The 19,166-nt window shown below is 38.3% G+C and overlaps 1 protein-coding gene across 1 annotated transcript in view; it reads right to left on the reverse strand.

The window, feature by feature from the left end:
- Nucleotides 1–19,166, reverse strand: part of cabp7.L (calcium binding protein 7 L homeolog) — a 41,105-nt gene that overhangs the window by 15,074 nt on the left and 6,865 nt on the right. The window contains exon 2 of the mRNA XM_018260476.2: nucleotides 2,553–2,696. Coding sequence (XP_018115965.1) covers nucleotides 2,553–2,696 — 144 coding nt within the window. The remainder of the gene's footprint in view (nucleotides 1–2,552; nucleotides 2,697–19,166) is intronic.

The raw sequence follows: 19,166 nt of genomic DNA on the forward strand, positions 1-19,166 counted from the left end.
GTTGCCCTTCTCTATACCCTCTCTAATGCAAATGTCCTGTTTGAGTGCTGGAGACCAACATTGCAGAGATGGGAGATGGGGCCTTACCAGTGCTCTGTAAAATGGAATAATAACCCCCTCCTCCCATGATCCCTTAACAAACCTTCAAATAATTTGCCCACCACAGATAGCAAACTTACTGGCCTATAATTGCCAGGCTGATATAGTAATCCATTTTTAAATATAGGAATTACTACTAAAATCCCCCATTACTATTACTTTACTCAAACTAGCAGCCTTTTATATTTGCATCAGGAGCTACCTCCTCTTCACTGACATTAGGGGGTCTATAGCAATTAAAGGGGACCGTCTCAAAAAAAATATTCAAAATCCTATTTTATCACATTAGTAAAGCAAAATTAACTTTAATTACACTATATAAATTATTTGAATCTTGTTTCCTTCAGTCTGGGAATTCATAATTATAGCAAGCAGACAGGAGCCATTTTGTGGACACTGTTATTAAGACAAGCCTTGCATCATCTCAGAATCTTGTTTGTGCATCAGAATGGGGGACCTGATGTCCATCCCCATGCACTGGCTACACAATTAAACGGTGAAGAGGGGGGGGGGGGGAATGTGTAGAGAGCAGTGACATCTAGGAAGTGCTGAATGGAAATTGAAAGTAATTGTCTGCCCCGCCTCTATATCTAAGGCCTAGAGGAGAGGCAGACAATATTTGATTGACAGCTGAGATTTTTAAATACGCTTACAACAGCTATGAATGCTTTCATAAAAAATAGAAATTGGATTTCATGTTTACTTTAAGAAGGACTTTTATTATACAGATTTTTGTGTCTGGGTGACAGGTCCACTTTAATTTTCTGGACTCTATACAATCAGTGACAAGCTCCACCCATAAGACTTCTGTCCCTTCATTTTGTAACATCACCTCCTCCTTTATATTAGCTTTTAAATCCTGCCTAAAAACAGACATACCCCTCCTCCTTTTCTATTGCCTCTGTCCCTCCGAAACAAAGTATAGCTGCTGATATTTACTGCCCAGTCATGTGACTCATTCAACCATGTTTCGGCAACACCAATCACATCATATTTTTTCTCCAGTGCCAGCACCTCCAGCTCTCCCATTTTACCAGTCAGACTCCTTGCATTTGATAACATACATTTAATGCTGGAACTAGCGTGAGAATTTTGTATACATGTGGTCCTCCCTGTCCTTAACAGTACCACCAACCAGATCTCCTCCCCCATTTCCCCTTACTATGCCCGCTTCCTCATTTAACATATCTGCCATGGAATCCTTTAGTGCATCCTCCCCCTTACAACCCTCTAGCCATCTTCTCCCCCAAAGCAGTCGCACCATCATCACTGAGGTGCAGCCCATCCCTCGCAAAGAGCCTGTAGCCGATTGAGAAATCATCCCAGTTCTCCAAGAACCAAAAGCCCTCCTCCCTACACCAGACTCTCAGCCACGCATTCATCTTCCTAATAATACCTCTGAGAAAATTAGAGTGGAAGTCTTCGCTCTCAGCTTTTCACCTAGTTTTTTTAAAAATCATTCTTGAGGACTTCCAGCTTTCTCTAAATTTGTCATTGTTACCTATGTATACCAAGACCGCTGGGTCTTCCCCAGCCCTTTCCAATAACTTTGCCAGGCAAAAGTTGTTAAGGTCCTATAGAAGTCAATGGGAGTTGAGCAGATCCTATTGGACCATTTTAAATCAATTTGGACTTTTAGAGGGTTTTCTGATTTTTTTTTCCGTTAGAAATTGTCTGAAAACTGAATTATGAGAGCTTTTAGATGTATTCTGTTTTTTTTTAGATCATTTAGCATAATTTTCTGTTCGTATTCTTTTTATTCAGATCTTTTAATAACTTTCATGACATTTGTGGATTTAGAGAAAGTTCTAAAGAAAAGTTTAGAGAAAATTCAAGCTTTAATAATTAGGCCTCCACAACTTTGTAACAAATGTATTACAGTGCTGTATTTTGGTCCTGCCTCACTCGAGGCACTGGATCTAAGGATGCCCCCCCCAAAAGTCAGCTAACTGTGCATGAGTGTGATGTCATATTCATGCACGTGACATTACTTCGTACACACTAATGACCCAACAGGCACCCCTCACCTTACTAGCTCTGCTGCTGGATTTAGACAATAAGGTCTGGCAATGGCTGGGGAGATAATATATTTTTTCTTTAAAAAAATACATTTGCCCACACCTATGTATAAATACACCCCTGAAATGTATAAAAAGTTGTTTTTTTAAAAACTTATATGGTGATCAACTCTAAACAGTAACAGAGTCCTGACTCAGATACTGGGATTCCCCATCTTAAATTTTACTACAGTATAACGGTTATATAATGATGTCATACAAAATATGCACACAAAAAAATCTAAACTATGCATCAGAAATCTAAGCAATGGCCTTAATTAAATGCTGATCCTGAAAAAACAAAACAGTGCCAGTCAGTTCTCCATCCAGCTTGCATACAAAATCCAGAAAATGTGCTTTTCCAGAAGGTACATAAAGAATGCTCTTAGATCTTACCGTCCATGTCCAGTCGCTGTATAATGATTTCTAGTTCCACTTCATTTGGCATATACCCCAGAGATCGCATTGCTGTGCCCAGCTCTTGTTTGGAGATGAATCCATTTCCATCTCGGTCAAACACCTTGAAGGCCTCCCGAATCTCTGTACAAAAATAAAAATAGATTATAATTTCTTATGAGGTTACTCAGCACTACAGTGCATCATAAATGAACAATAATCTGTGTCTCTGTTTGACATGTCCATGCACCTATTCACATAATTATAACCTCTGTCTTATTATTGTGTCAAAGCTGTTAGTCATAGTGTGAGGTTCAGTGAGTGTGATGTTAAGTATGGGACATGCTGCAGGGTGCAAGGAATAATATTTATCTGTTTATTCTAATAAAATAGTTCCACCGCAGGGGAGCACAGAATGAAACAGAGCCTGTATTTCCCTATAGTGCTATACTCACACAGGGGCATCCAAGTGCCTATTGCGGTAGAATGCAAGAATACTGACCACAGGGGAACACAGGGCAAAACGGCTGACAGTACGAGCCCTTAGCCTAAAATGATGCAATACAAGAACCAGATTAAGCTCTACTTATCTTGGCATAAACTATACAAAGACACATGCCAGTATGGTTTGTGTAATGGCACTAACTGTTTCAGAGGGGCAATAAAGTTGCTTGTCATATGAGATAAATGAGATTGTGCTTTATTCATCTGTTCATCCTTTCACTTAGAGCTGCTTGGATTATATGTTTCTTTATATCTCCTGCTATGTGCACATGGTCAGCCCTTATCTTCTTATTTGTTGCCTTCTTCTATCATAAATCTTTCTTAACATTTTTAATTTTGACAAAGTGCCCTCTAATGCTTATAAAAATTGACATTACCCGTTGTTGACAGTCATTCTTAAGACCAAAGAATGAGCAAGTACGTCTAATTATCCTACAAGCAATGATAAAACATTAAGAATATTTAGACACATGTACCTGCATTTTCCTAACAGAAGATTTTTCTGCATTCCACTGCACAGCAATACAGAAGTGAATTGATCCAAGTCTCCCCTGTGGGCCTGTTCCCCTGCAGATGGGAGGAGTATTTATTTCCATTTGAGATGGAATAAATTTTGTTCTTTTTCCCTGAGTGGTATTTTTTTCATTTTCTTGTTCAACTTACTAATGCATTATTGGAATCTTCCTATTGCTTGTCCTTTTCTCTTAACTGTTTAGCATCCCAGTGGTCACAAAAACAATATACAGTAATGGCAAGAAATTTTGTATCTGCTCCTAAAATGTTAAAAATGTCCTACATACTGTATGTAAAATGGGTCTGATTCAATTTTTCAATTGATTCAATTATTCGATTTCAGTACCAACTTTAATAAATGTTTTTAAACCAGTAATATTAGTTTCAGTGCAAAACATAATTGTACAAATAATTGTATGTGATACTCATCAGGAAGCATCACTCATCACTGCTTCATATCATCCCATTTTGCCTTGCATTACACAACATGCCAAAATCACAATTGATTAGAGTATTATGTGTTTGTGATTAGGGATGGATAAAATAAAGCAGGGACCTATGGAAGGTAGTGAATTACCAAAGCCAATGCATTGGCATGTTGGCATACAAAGAGTGACGACTGCCCAGGGCCTAACACATTGTTATACATTGCAGTTCATCATCTGTAGTTCATCTGTGGATAGGACCAATGATGAACAATAGGCATAGTATGGCAGGATGGTAACAAAATTTCTACTGAGGAGAGATGCCCCTCATGAACCATGAGCCATTCAGTTCTTGTTGAAGTAAAACAAATAACAACTACCATCAGCTGAAGGCTCAGACTTGTTCATTAACAACTAATTGACCATGGGTCACAATCTGTTTTGCCCTTGATCCTGATCTTATGCTGCTTCAGACAATTCTCTCAATCCTGGTGGGCACCTCTAGAACTGATATAGCCTTAGGCAGGAGCCTAGAGAGCTTTGCACATAATCTGGCTCAGAACTGTAATAGAATTTGTCACAACCAAACACTCATTACCAGTGTGTATTGATCAAAACTAGAGAGGTCACAACTACAGAAGGACTTCTGAAAGACAGTGAGCATTAGTCATAATGGTTTCTCAGGTACAGCCCTGACATCATAATATCCAGGAATAAAGTACATTATAAAGAAGAACTGAGAAAGACAGCTTGAGTTCTGTGCAGTCTGAGTAAGTACATTTTCTAGATGAGACAGAAATATAAAAAAAGAGTTTAGTTGTCATTATGCTTGTTGCAACACTAAACACGCACAAAGGCTTTAAGTAACAATAGAATACAGATATATATAATCATTTAAGAAGCCATGGGAGAAGTGCAAAGTGCAGGCTCTTCTTGCTCTTAGAATGGCACTTCTTGGTGCTCATTCAAATAGCACAAGGGTCCAGGGCATATCTGTGCTTTTTAACTGGTACCGGTTAAAAATAATCTGTTCATGTGCCCCCCTATGCCTCCTTCATGTATTCCACCATCCAGCAGGCAGCTTAGAAGTCCTGCTACTGCAACAAATTGTTACACCAATGTTTACTCAGAAATCATGGGGCCCCGTACAGCAATTTTTTCCCACGCCCCCCCCCCGTTAACTCCTTGCTCACCTACACAGATGGATCTCACCAGCTGAGACCCCTGGCACGTCTCTATAGCGCAGATGAAGAAAACCGAAGGCACATCCGCTTGCTATTAGCAGCGTGAACCCACAATGCAGACATCCAAGACCACAAGTAGGAAACTCCTTGTCACTCGAAAAACCATCAGGTAACCCTTAGTGCCACACAAACTTTAAGTCATTTTGTCGGTTTCATACACAGAAAGAGAAACACATAACCCTCTAATATGATCTCACAGCCCTCTTCAAACCTTGCTCAAGCACCTGAAGAAGCGCCTTCTTCGGAGGACAGTTTGAACATTGCAGACACAAATTATGTCACTGTCCTAAATAAGTATGATGAGCATAACATTTACTTCAATATTATTAAGCAAGATGTGGGACAGAACAATAAAATGGAAAGGCACATATCAGATGTAAAGTACACCACACAACCACTATAGACCAGTGTTGAAGACCCAGCATGCAAGATAACTTCCCTACTATCCCAGGTGGAGAATAACATTTGATAGTACATATCCCAGACAAGCTGAAGGTAGGAAGAGACAGAAAACCCAAAGGATTAAGAAACCAACCCCACCATACCATTACAACCTCGCCACCTACACACAGAGAAGATAAAATTCTCCACAACAGCCCTGTGCTATTATATTATACCCCCAGTTCAAAGGGATACTGTTACCCTCCATATTGATACTTCAACAATGCAGAAATTGATAGAATGAAAACATTTGTTCTTAAAGGGGACCCGTTACCCAAAAATATTATTCCAAATCCTATTTTATCATGTTAGTCAAGCAAAATTAGACTGTATAAATTATTTGAAGCTTGTTTCCATCAGTCTGGGAATTCATAATTATAGCAAGCAGGCAGGAGCCATTTTGTGCACACTGTTATTAAGGCAAGCTTTGCATCATCTCAGAATCTTGTTTGTGCACCAGAATGGGGGACCTGATATTCATCCCCATGCACTGGCTACACAATGGGGGAATGTGGGGACATCTAGGAAGTGCTAAATGGAAAGTGAAAGTAATTTCTTGCCCCACCTCTATGCCTAAGGCATAGAGGAGGGGCAGGCAATATTTGATTGACAGCTGAGATTTTTAAATGAGTTTACAACAGCTAAGAATGCTTTAATAAAAAAAAGAATTTGGATTTTATGTTTAATTTGAAAAGGACTTTTATTTTACAGCTTTTATGTCTGGGTAACAGGTCCACTTTAAAATGTTAGATACTTTCTTGGAATGTTATACAGTACTACTCCAGGGCACTTACATAGATGGGAATAAATATTAACCCTTAAAGAGAGCTTTGATGTCATTATCGCCAAAGGGACAGTTGATTGATGGTTGGAGATACCATCTGTGGCTCAAACTACCAAAGCTGTACTCCCAGATGGTATCTACAACCATTCTCCATAATTATGCAATTAGCCCTCATATGGGACCTGACCAAGGGAAAAACCACCGGAAGCACTAAAACAGAAGTTCAATTAACCTTAAAGTGGAAGTAAAGTCTAAAATAGAATAAGGCTATAAATGCTATATACTAAACATAAACATGAACTTACTGCACCTTAAGTCTAATCAAACAATTGATTTATGCTTTCAAAGTTGGCCACAGGGGGTCACCATCTTGTAACTTTGTTAAACATCTTTGCAAGACCAAAACTGTGCACATGCTCAGTGTGGTCTGGGCTGCTTAGGGATCGTCATAAATTTTCAAAACAACACAAGTCAAATTATATCTGCCAGAAGCCGATACTGCAAGACTAATTAATAATCAGAATATACCGAATATATCCTGTGTTGTCATGTAATCTAATGTGGATTTTATAGTTTTTGTATTGTTTAATACAAACTTTCTCCAACTCTGCAGAACCAGTGGCTGCAGCAAAATAATGCTCCAAATAGAATCCCAGTTTATCTGTTTAAATCTGGCACCATGATCTTTGTCCCTGCAGCTTAAGTTGGAAACAGTAAAGGGGATGTAAAGGCAAAAATAAAATCCAATACAAATCTCTACACAGTTGCCGACTGCTCTACAGGGAAACAAACAAAGCTGCTTGAGTTCTGCATGTCTGGGAAGTAAGGCAGGGCTCCCCCCTGCAGTTCATAAGTATGATTGTTTCCCTGCAGAGCAGTTAGAGACCGTCTGACAATTACTATCCACAGCAGTAAATTAAGGGAGAATTTCACTGCACACAGTGCAGGTTTCTTATAAAAACAGTACACATTTTTTAATTAAAGTATATTGGAGACAGGTTTATTTTTCATTAAAGAAAGTAAAAATGGGATTTTATTTTTTTGCCTTTACATGCCCTTTAACACATTGTTCTTTTAATAATTTAATCTACATTATGCTTTAAAGACCCAGTTCAGAAGGTCACAGATCGATACATTACCACAGTGAATTGAAAACATGATATTTGCCCCCACCTTGGTGAAGCTAATATCCCCATCTGTTCAAAAGCCTCAGAACCCATTTTGAGAAATTACAGATGCTGCAGAAATGTCCCCAGTCCCAGGTTAATGACAGAGGGGCTGTTTTTTCCACTGGGATTTCTAAACTTTATGGTTCCTGGATGCATGTGGAATGACAGGCACAGGTCAGCTCTTCAGCACACATGCAACAGATTTTGTTGCAAAAGTGTAAATTTCACAACAAAACTGTTACACTGAATATCTGAAGTGGAAAGAAATTGTAAAAACAAATATCCTTCTGTACAAGTTAACATACTTTCAAAGGGGATGTACCTCAAATTATAGGAAAATTGGTCCCCATGGTTGCAAGATAACAGCATCTTTTAACTGCACAAATAGAAATAGTGGTTTATCTCTGCGCTTTCAATCCCACCTATCCAACCCAACCAATTCTGGTCACCAGCCCACAACACCTACTTTTCTGTACCCCCCAATTTTGCCATGGATAAGTAACATAGACCTCTGGAAGTAGGGTGTAACACAGTTTATTAAGTTGTAATTTTTGACAAATACAAGTACAACTGTGTGTTTGTGTTTATTCCTATATGTATGCCAGTGCAAGGTACAGAGGACAACCTGCATAGGCTATTTTCTCGGACCTTAATTTTGCATCTCTCTATACCCTTGCACTTGTGTGCATGACAATAGCAAATGATAAGTAGATATAGCTATACCTTGGTGAAACAGCTACAAATGCTGCAGTCATTCATTCACTATACACAGTGAGCCCTCACATAGTTCTTAAACATACTGCAGTCATGCAGAGCAGAAATACACATAATCTGCTCAGGAAGAAAGAGAATAGCACAATAGCAAGTATAGCACAATAGGGATCAACAATGTTGTCAATACAAATATAATGCTGTGACATGTGGCAGGTACAGTGCACAAGGCTGCCATAAAGGATGTTTATCACACATGCACACACAAAGCCCTAAGATACAGTATTAAAATATTTCAGGCACACAGTAAATATTATACCTGGCCATACAAATCAATGATTATAGTGCCGAACAGGCAGTTACATTATGATAATAAAGACATTTCTAAGATGTCACAAAACATGCACCAATAGAGGTTCCATTGTACACACCAGAGGATCTTCTATTAAGAATGACAATTCTATCTGAAGTATCACTCCAAGATATTGCCTTTAAATTGTATTTCTTAATAGTGCAGCTGCAACAATGTGAATAAAACATTGTGCATTAATGTACTGTGTTGTTTGAGAGCCAAAGGCAGTCCATGAAATTTATGAAATTTGGGCTTCATTCCACACTTACTTTCAAACAGACCATATAACCCAGATCAGACTCACACACCTTCACACAGGTTTCTCCCTGTGTCACACCTCTGGGAGACCAAGTAAAAAGGTTTAAATAATGGGGCATGTATGCCACCAATGCTGGTGTTTGAAGGGTAGTCAGTTCATTTCTGCTCAACCAAATCAGTACTGCATTAAACATTTATTTACCTCACACCAGGTGTTGTATCTTAAGTGAGTTTCAAGTGAAACAGTTCAACTATTCCAGGAGCTGCCATATCCCAGATAAAGGGAAGCATAAAGTATGCAAGGGAATACATACTTTATATCCCCAGTCATTCCATGTATTGGGACTTATATTTCTCATGGGTTGTCTCATACTTAGAAAGCTAAACAGAGCAGTTGGCTGACCTCTCTATCTTGGAGAAGAAAAAGCAATAAAGCAGGCAAAAGACACAGAGAAGCTCTGCGAACCAAAACAGTCATAGATTGTGAATCTGGCAAAACCTAAGCACATTGTTTTGTCTGAAAGGTGAATACAATCCCAAGAAAACACAGTGCCAGTTTTTTTTTTTTATCTCAGACTAATAAGGCTTAGGCACAGTAGGGGCATACACTCGGTGCCGTTGGCAGGATTGCTCTTTTTTATTAACTGTATGGTTGGTGCACCTGTGTTTTTGTTGCGCAAAATAAAACAGGGACTAGTTTTACTTTAGCTGGAAGTGGATTCCTGCTACACCTATATAAACCAAGCCCGGTGTCTCAAATGAAATTAGAGCTCAATATAGAATAACTCACCTACTTTTAATTCATTCATAGAGTATTTATGAAATGGTACTCTAACTTTCACCAATTAATAAATATGCTTCGAAAAATCCAATGTTAATGAATAGAATGTTTTTTTAGGGATGAGCTATGATTCACAGATAAATCTGCCCCTAAATTTCAGTGGGACAGGGACTGATGGAAATGATGAATAATCTGTAGAATCAGGAGTGTAACTACAGAGGAAACAGACCATGTGGCTGCAGGAATGCCCAAGAGGTATAGGGGCCCCATGAGGCCCTCATTTATGAGTAATTTTAATATATATTGGTAAGACAGGTCAACCTCTGGATATTTTGGTGGCCCTAAAATGATTTTGCTATGGGGCCAGTAAAATCTAGTTTCACCACTGTGTAGAACATGTCAGATCTATACAAAGTATAATAAATAAAAAAATTAATATCTTTTCAGGTCTGCCTTGCATACTTAAAGCAGGATCCAAGTGTAAGGGCTATCGCACTTGTATTAACATGATTATAGTCATTTTGTCATCTGAAGGATTAATTGCTTCATGAATGAGTAACAAAGTGCCCAGAAAATGATTGATTTCATTTATTTCCATAAGACATGTGGACAAAATATCTCTGTGAACTGATGGATTGTGCTATTGTAATAGACAACTCAATATTTAATAATACTCAGGTCTCTATTTTGGTCTTGAGTCCCCAGATGTTACTGAGCTACAACTTTCAGCATACCTTGACCATTGATTTTATGTGGAACAATCCTGAGAGTTGTAGTTCTGGAACTCATGAGGACCCGCTGTTAAGAGTCGGTGACTTGGAGAACCTGTCACACCCACTGAACATAATTTGCAAGATTTAAATCACAGTTTTAAAATTATAACCACAAGTTATTTCATTCTACACATATAAATATGGTTTTGTTATTAGCAGTATAGCCACTCTTGACAGTAGTGCTTTTCTGACACAAAGCATCTCACAGCTATAGTAGAAAGGAATTACAGAGAAATCTTCCAGCAATTTTTTTACTCCGTTAATCCCCAAGAACAACCATTCCAAGGACTAAAGAATGAACTGTCATGCAAAGCTGTCAGTATCACTTTAAAATAAAACAATTCTGTCAGTATTAGGCAGATTTCTTTCAAGTGGTACAAGGACATTTATCAGTGGCAAAGACATGTAAAGTACAATTACAAAAAACATTGCTTAAAATAAAGTAATTTCTCTAAGGGCAGTATTAAAATAACATCTCAGAAGCAACCTCCTGCTGAAATAGGGAATTTTTAGGATCAAAACAAGTTATCATTTACACATATTTTCTTCTGTAGTGTTTAAGCTGAGGACAATCTTCTTATAGACCAATTTCAATCAGCTAAATGTTATTTAGAAACCCTAGTTTATAGCACTATATACTAATTCTTTCATAGAAGTGTTCGTAATGCTGAATGTACAAAACCCTGATACTTAATAACAGCTTAATGTGGTCAAAATGTACCACTTGAAATTCTTTGTATCTGTACCCTGTCTTATACAACTTCACAACCTAAAAACATTCATAAAGGGAACACTAGAGTTCAATAACAACAGTATGATCTTATCTGAAGCTATCCAAGTACATGTTAGCTATCTGCCTGAAAAATATAAAAATGCCCTGCAGCAAGAGTGTGGTTTTCTGATCTATACAATCTTGTCTGCATATTTAGTGTGAATGAATAATTTTAGAAGTATTACCAACATATTTAAGAAAAACAAGCACACACAGAGACTGTTCAGTAATTTTATTTCTGCTCAAGCAATTTTAGGCCACTGTCACTGCGGCTTTATGCTATGGTCACACTGGGCTTATACTCAGCTTGTGGATAAACCTAGGCCGAGTATCATTCCCTATGCTTAAATCAGCGCTCTTCTGTGTCTGCACCTGGAACCATAAGCACAGCCCAGGTGCAGACACGTGGGGGCAGATATACTTAAGGGCGAAATGGGCTTTTTAAGTGAAGATTCCCCAAAATTACAATTCGAAGGGACATCTCCAATTCTAAAAGGCGAAGAGGACAATTTGCGAGTGAAAAAGCTCAGTGCTAGCAAAGTTTTGCACTTTCACCTACTCTGCCTGTGTACCATACTCTGCCTGCCCTATGCTGCCTGTGTGTCATACTGTGCCTGCCCTATGCTGCCTGTGTGTGCCATACTCTGCATGTCCTATGTTGTCTGTGTGTGCCATATTCTGCTTGCACTATGCTGCCTGTGTGTGCCATACCCTATCTGTGTGCCATACTCTGCCTACCCTACTCTGTCTGAATATTCCATGCTCTGCCTGAGGGAGGTGAACCTGATGGGGTTTGTTTACATTTGGAAATACCTGTTAAAGGATCTCCAAGGTGTTTAATTGTGTGTTGGGGGTTGCTGAGCTACCCCAGGGGGGGGAGGGCATATGGATTTATGGGTATGTCTTACATAATAATATAGTAAGTTAGCTTGAAAAGACACATGTCCATCAAGTTGAAACTTTAATGTCTATATCAGTGATCCCCAACCAGTGGCTAACAAGCAACATTTGGTTACCGACCCCTTGAATGTTGTTCCCAGTGGCCTCAAAGCAGGTGCTTATTTTGAATTCCTGGTTTGGAGGCAGGCTTTGGTAGCATAAAAACCAGGTGTACTGCCAAACAGAGCCTCATATAGACTGCCAGTCCACATAGGGACTACCAAATGGCCAATCACAGCACTTACTTGGCACTCCAGAAACTTTTTTCATGCTTGTGTTGCTCCCCAACTCTTTTTACATTTGAATGTGGCTCACAGGTAAGAAAGGGGACCCCTGGTCTATATATAACCTGCCTAACTGCTTCTTGATCCAGATGAAGGCAAAAAACCCTTCTAAAGCCTCTTCAATAATATGATATATCTGTGTTTCACATATGAATAATATCACTGCAGTAAGCACCAACCATTTAGGCTTTTTTGGTGTGCTACCACCATTAATGTGGTTATTGTCTTAACATTTCTGATAACATGGGTGTGGTTTAAAGTTGGTGTGGTTTAAAAGGGGAGTGGTCAACACTGGCTTCCATTATCAGCCCTCCACCATGTAGGCCAGAAAAATTCCATCCCACAGTACCACAGAAGTTGGACGGCACTTCTTAACTTAACCCACTGGTTCCAGGCTGTCACATGCTCACATCATTCATTTCAATGATGTGGGAGAAGATAAAGATGACATATGCATTTCCTTCTCCTTTTAGGTTGGTCCTTTTCTTTTACTTTTTTGATATTGAACTTATTAATGTGTGTGGTTAGGATAAATTAATTTACCAATATAGCAAACTTGACAAAGTTTTACTTTGATGTGAATCAGTTGCAATTCCACCGAAAACTCTCTAAGTCAGGTTGGCAACACTTTTGGTGCTCGCCATCAAAATGACGTGTGCAGTCAGCGGCACATTTGACATAGAACACACTGGGAACCCTGTAGCTACCACCACCTTTGTGGATAAAAGCAACTCCCGGGTTCCCTTGCATCAATAGACGCATTTGCTCTTAATTCAGAACAGATTTTTTTTTCTCTTAAATACTAAATCAATACTTTGTATTTGATCCAACAAAGATATAATTAATCTTTATTGGAGGCAAAACAAGACTATTGGGTTTATTTGATGTTTAAATGATTGAGTGCCTTAAATGAGAAGGAAAGTCCTTTTACACTTGGGGATGCCAGAAGATAGGCACCCCCAAGTGATCGCATTTATTTGGCTCCCCAGGTCAGTGCACCTATCAGGAGAAAATTGCATTGGCCTGAGGTTATTCCAGCGAGCACCACAGATTGACCGTCTTCCTGAAGCAGGAAGAGGATTGCTCCAAAGTGCTCGCTGTAAATACCCCGGGCCGGTGCATTTTTCTCCTGATAGGTGCACCGGCCCAGGGTGTCAGGTAAGTAAATGTGATCATTTGGGGGAGCATAACTTTTGGCACCCCAACTAAAAATGACTTTCTTTTTCCTTTAAGTACCTTTAATTAATTAATGTGATTTTTCATGCAAGTGACTGCAGACAATTTAGCAAATTTGTAAAATGAACGCTATATAGGTTTCTAAGAGACAATTTCTTTTTCATTAATTTATTTTTCCATGGGAAAATTCACAGAACAAGACACCTGAGTGTTTCCAGTGTGCAATTACCTAAACTTTCAGGAACGGACAGCCTTTGGCTACAGCGTCGTATTTAGGTCAGTGCGCCCCTTTTGTGGAATTTACATTGTGTGACACATGTCTGATGTCACTTCTGCCGTTGAACATGGTGAGAGAAGTGGGCTCCTACCCCTCCCCCTTATTTGCCCGCAAGTCTCCAACTGCAGCTGAGGAGATTTTTTATTTGAAAAAAATATTGTTATGTGGGCACCAGAGGGCCGCTATTTTAAAGCTGCTGCCCTACACGGGCCCTCAGGTGCTTAAACTGTATATGAATGTTGCCTTGCCTAACTATCAAGATATTTGACAACTTCAACTCCTTAGCAGAAAAGACTAGTGCTGTTGCCTATGGAAGGACTAGTGCTGTTGTTCTGTTGTCTATTGCCGATGTACTATGGTTTCCCTTTGTAATGGAGCACAGTGTAAAAATAGGCACAACTTAAAGAGCAGGTAAAAAAGTGCTTTGAAAAAGTTTTGAATTGTTATTTGTCTTCCTATTCTACTCCAGTCCAAATTGAAATTAGAAATATTAACTGGTTGTTACATACAATGACTATTTTTTGCAGGGCATCCACTTATTAAACTTTCATTGGATTGCTGCATATTTTATATATGTGTGTGTATATATATATGTATATATATATATATGTATATATATATATATATATGTATATATATATATATATATATATATATATACATATATATATTATACATTTGATTTTTCCTTGGCAATGTGCACACATTGCAGATGCACACATTTGAAGAAGATTTATCCCCCATGCAACCACATACAGTGCAGATACCCAGCATGGATACAAACACATACTACAGCCTCCCAGCATAATGCAGCTGTATGTGAAAGCCACTTGCGGACAAACTGCGTCACTGAGAATAAATATCTAGATATGTGTCATATACAGAGTCTGTTATCATGCAGTAATCACCATCTAAAATCAGATTCTATGAAGTCACATTCATAACTGCCACTGCTCACAAACTGGTAAAAGATACACTTTCTGCTATAACATTATGTATACAAATACACTATTCAATCATTGTGAAAACAGCAATTATACACAATAGGGATACACGCATATAAGGTCCTTGAGGCACAGTGTCCCTTTACCGTATCAGTTCAGCTTCCCTTTGCTGGTACTATGAATAAAATGTTTTCTATGCTTTACTCTCCATAAGTACCAAGTACACTGCGGCACAGTATAAATAAAAGATGCATACATTTATACAAAAATAGTACCGATCCACAAATACACTTGCACTCTACGCATATAAACACTGCAGTCTCTGGATCTCCTCAGCTCGCTCCTTTGTGCCTCGTGTTCGAACAAATTGAATTCTTCCCAGAAACCTGAGAAGAATGTTAATGTGGAAGAGACACTGACACCCGCAATATGCACAGACACCCACAATTTGCACATATTCACCTCTCAAATACTCACCTCAGCACACAGCATGTCAATCTACACAATCTCTGTAAGCTTTTTCCTGCTCACCCTCTACATTTACCTTTGGTTTAGTTCACTGAAATATTGTTTTAGGATACAACATAAATGCTAAATGGGTCTGTATTTGTGAGTGTCAAATTGGACACATTATATATGCACTTAACTCTGACTGATAGGGCTCTGTCACTGTGTGTATATGCAGATATGTATAATATACATACTGACACTAACAATAAGCAACATACAGTTTACAGACATTTTATACACACAATCGGGCTCATACGTTAAACATTACACTCTTGATGTACTGAACACACTGTGGATTCTATACAAGTTGCTAAATTACCCCTAACATTATCATCCAACAGACAAAGACTCTTGGGGGCTGCATTTCCACAACAACTTGGATGGCACAGGCCAGCTATCCCTAATAACACTATAAGAAAATCAGCATACCATGCACATTTATCTGAATAATGCCACATGATACACATATCATATACAGAGAAAGAAATGTAGCGAGACTAAAATGGCATTTAATTACAATATATGCATGGCCTCTCATGCAGCACTCTGTGATAATGCTTGCAACAAACCACATTCATTTCAATCAACTGAATGTTACAGTCTCCAAAAGATACTTTTTTACACTATCTCTGCCCACTACATTGTCACCCGCAGTATTCTTAGTGCCAGCAGCAGCAGCCCAAACCTTTGCACTCTCCATAAAGACATATGGTCATTTATGAAGGTGAAGAAGCAATCGCCATGCTACCCACAGCTACCCACCAGAAATGTCTACTCTTGAATGTGCTGCATCTATGCTGAGATAATTACTAAATATTCCTCAGCAAATATGCCACATGAGTGTCCAAGACATAAGGTCTTGGAGTGAACATTAATGTTACAAGCAGTATACGCAAAGAGTTTTCAATAAAGGAATGGGCACCCCTGCCCAAAGCATTGCAGAATGTACACATTATTAGTTAGTTAATTAATTAAGGTGGTGCTGGGGCAAGTGTCCACAGCTTCGTCACACCGGTGCTATTGTTCCACTGTGTTTGCATACTGCAGAGGAAGAGATAAATATGGTACATTCTGCCACCTAAATGAATACCTGGTGATTTTCCTAGCTGCCCATACTGGCACTCGAATCTAGTCTAAAAGGAAAATTGTCTCATTTTTCTTTATAGTGGCTGCATCTATCTATCTATCTATCTATCTACGTATCTATCTATCTATCTATCTATCTATCTATCTATCTATCTATCTATCTATCTATCTATCTATCTCTCTATCTATCATCATCTATCTATATCTATCTATATATCTATTTGCCTGTCTAAATATAATACACAAGAGCCATGAATATCCTGTAAATGATATCCTTATAAACGGTGCTTAGCGATATCATCAGTTATAATCGGAGCTTAGTGATGTCATTTCTGTTACATGTCTCACTGAAACTTTTGTAATATAATAAATAAAGTACCCCCTGTTCCAAAATATGAGGATATTAGAAGTCACCTCGGAGTTCCATATAAAAACACCCGGCCATCAGCTTTGTGTTTTTATTTGTTCATGGAACTCCTCAGTAATTTATAATATACTTATATTTTACAAGAGGGAGTACTTTATTCACAATATCATATTCAGAGTGTGACAACAGCAAAGTTCTAGCCCTCCATATCTCCATGTCTCCCTTTCAGATCCAGGTGTGCTCCCTGGGTTCTGTGCATATACACAAAAGCATTCAACATTCGTGGTGCCAGGTGCCTCTGTGTGTCCAAATAGATGATGTAATTATGCAAAAGCATTCCTCCCAACATTTTGGAAGTAAAAAGAACAAAAAAATTTGCTGCGTGTAGCGTGACGGAAATTGTTTGACCACGCCCATTTTTGTGGCCACACCCCCTAATTACCATGTTCATTTTACAAAATTTGGCAGGTTATGAAAGTTTGAACATATTTCTGTGGTTTTTTTTCAGTTATTACGGTTTTGCTAATGAAGGTGAATTGCCCTTTAAGCTGTGAGTCTAACTTCTCCCAAGGGACCTGTTATCTTATATTGTTACAATTACTTATTTGCTTATCTTGAAATTGTTACAAAAGTTTCTTATCTGCTGCTGTGGCTGTTCTGGGCTCTCTGCCAAAAGCCAATTAAGTTAGAAACTTTGTTTCTTTTTCTGGCTGTTCAATGCACTTTCCAATACAAACAAGGGACTGCAGGTTGAGCTGTCAAAAGAGGGACTGTCCCTCTGAAAATGGAACAGTTGGGAAGTATGCAAAAGTACAGCAGATCTATGATTAGACTATATCAAATGTTACCTCCCATACTGGAATAACACTGAACATCATATGGCTGTTTCTCCAATATGAATTTAGCACCAGACCAGCCAAACAGTATCAGGAAAAACATTCTAGGTGTCAGTAAAGTTTTACATGCATGTACAAATATTGCTGTACTATCCTGCTGATATTTTTTAAGCCCATCTTCTGTGCTGAATTGTACATAAACATATATTCTTAATACTATGGGTTTAATTATCCTGATAATCCTCATTATTTATTTATATAGCCCAGCAAGTTATGCAGCACTGTAACCTAATTTATAACAAAGTTCTCTAAGTAAACAAACAAGGGATACAGAGTAAAAAAATCGCATCAGCAGGCCCTACACGGAAGAGTTTGCAATCTAAAGTGTTTAATGAAAACAATCCAGACAGAGCACTTTCCTGACAAAAATCTAAAGGCAGTTGGTAGCAATATTGGCACTGTGGTAAAAGCCCTGTTTTACCCAAACAATTTTTAGTGAAAATACACTAACATCTATCAATGCAATTACAAGAAATCAGCTACAATGCCTAGATACCAAGTTTGTGTTGCAGTTTTGAAAAAACAATATAAACACAATTAAGCAGAAAATGTATGTTATACAGTAACTTGTACAGGGCCAGTCCTGCCATGAGGAAAAGTGAGAACCTTGCCTCAGTCAGCAATGAGCGCCCAGTTACAAGGGACAGCAATAAGCAACCTCTTATAATTTTAAAGAAGTGGTTCACCTTTAAGTAAACTTTTAGTATGTAATAGAATGGCTAATTCTTCATTATTTATTTTCTATAGGTTTTGAATGATTTGCCTTCTTCATCTTCTGAATCTTTCCAGCTTTCAAATGGGTGTCACTGACCCCATCTAAAAAGCAAATGCTCTATAAGGCTACACATTTCTCTTTCTATTCAGGCCCTCTCCTATTCATATTCCAGTCTCTTATTCAAATCAGTGCATGGTTGCTAGGATAATTAGGACACTAGCAACCAGATTTCTGAAACTGCTAACTGGAGAGCTGTTGGATAAAAAGCTAAATAACTCAAAAACCACAAACAATAAAAAATTAAAAGAAATTGCAAATTGCCTCAGAATATATAATATAATATTTCTGGGCACATTTTTAACACTAAATTATTAAATGTTACATTTTAACTACGCTCAAATGGTGGGAATCTCTGACATATATTGTGGGGTGTTGCAACTACAATGGTCATTCTTTCTATTCTTTTGGTTTTTGATTTATCGTTTTTTGACCCGTGCACACGACATTTTATATTATATCCAATGGAAGGTGCTACCCTTGTTTGTATAATATATGTTTCAGAATATCACTCACTACATCATACTAAAAGTTCATTTAAAGGTAAACAACCCCTTTAAGAGCCGGATTTCTGGGTTTTAACAGATCATTAAAACTATACATGTCATTAGGTATATGGATCTCATTTTACAATGG

The sequence above is a fragment of the Xenopus laevis genome, chromosome 1L, assembly GCF_017654675.1.
Source record: "Xenopus laevis strain J_2021 chromosome 1L, Xenopus_laevis_v10.1, whole genome shotgun sequence".
NCBI classification, from domain to species: domain Eukaryota; kingdom Metazoa; phylum Chordata; class Amphibia; order Anura; family Pipidae; genus Xenopus; species Xenopus laevis.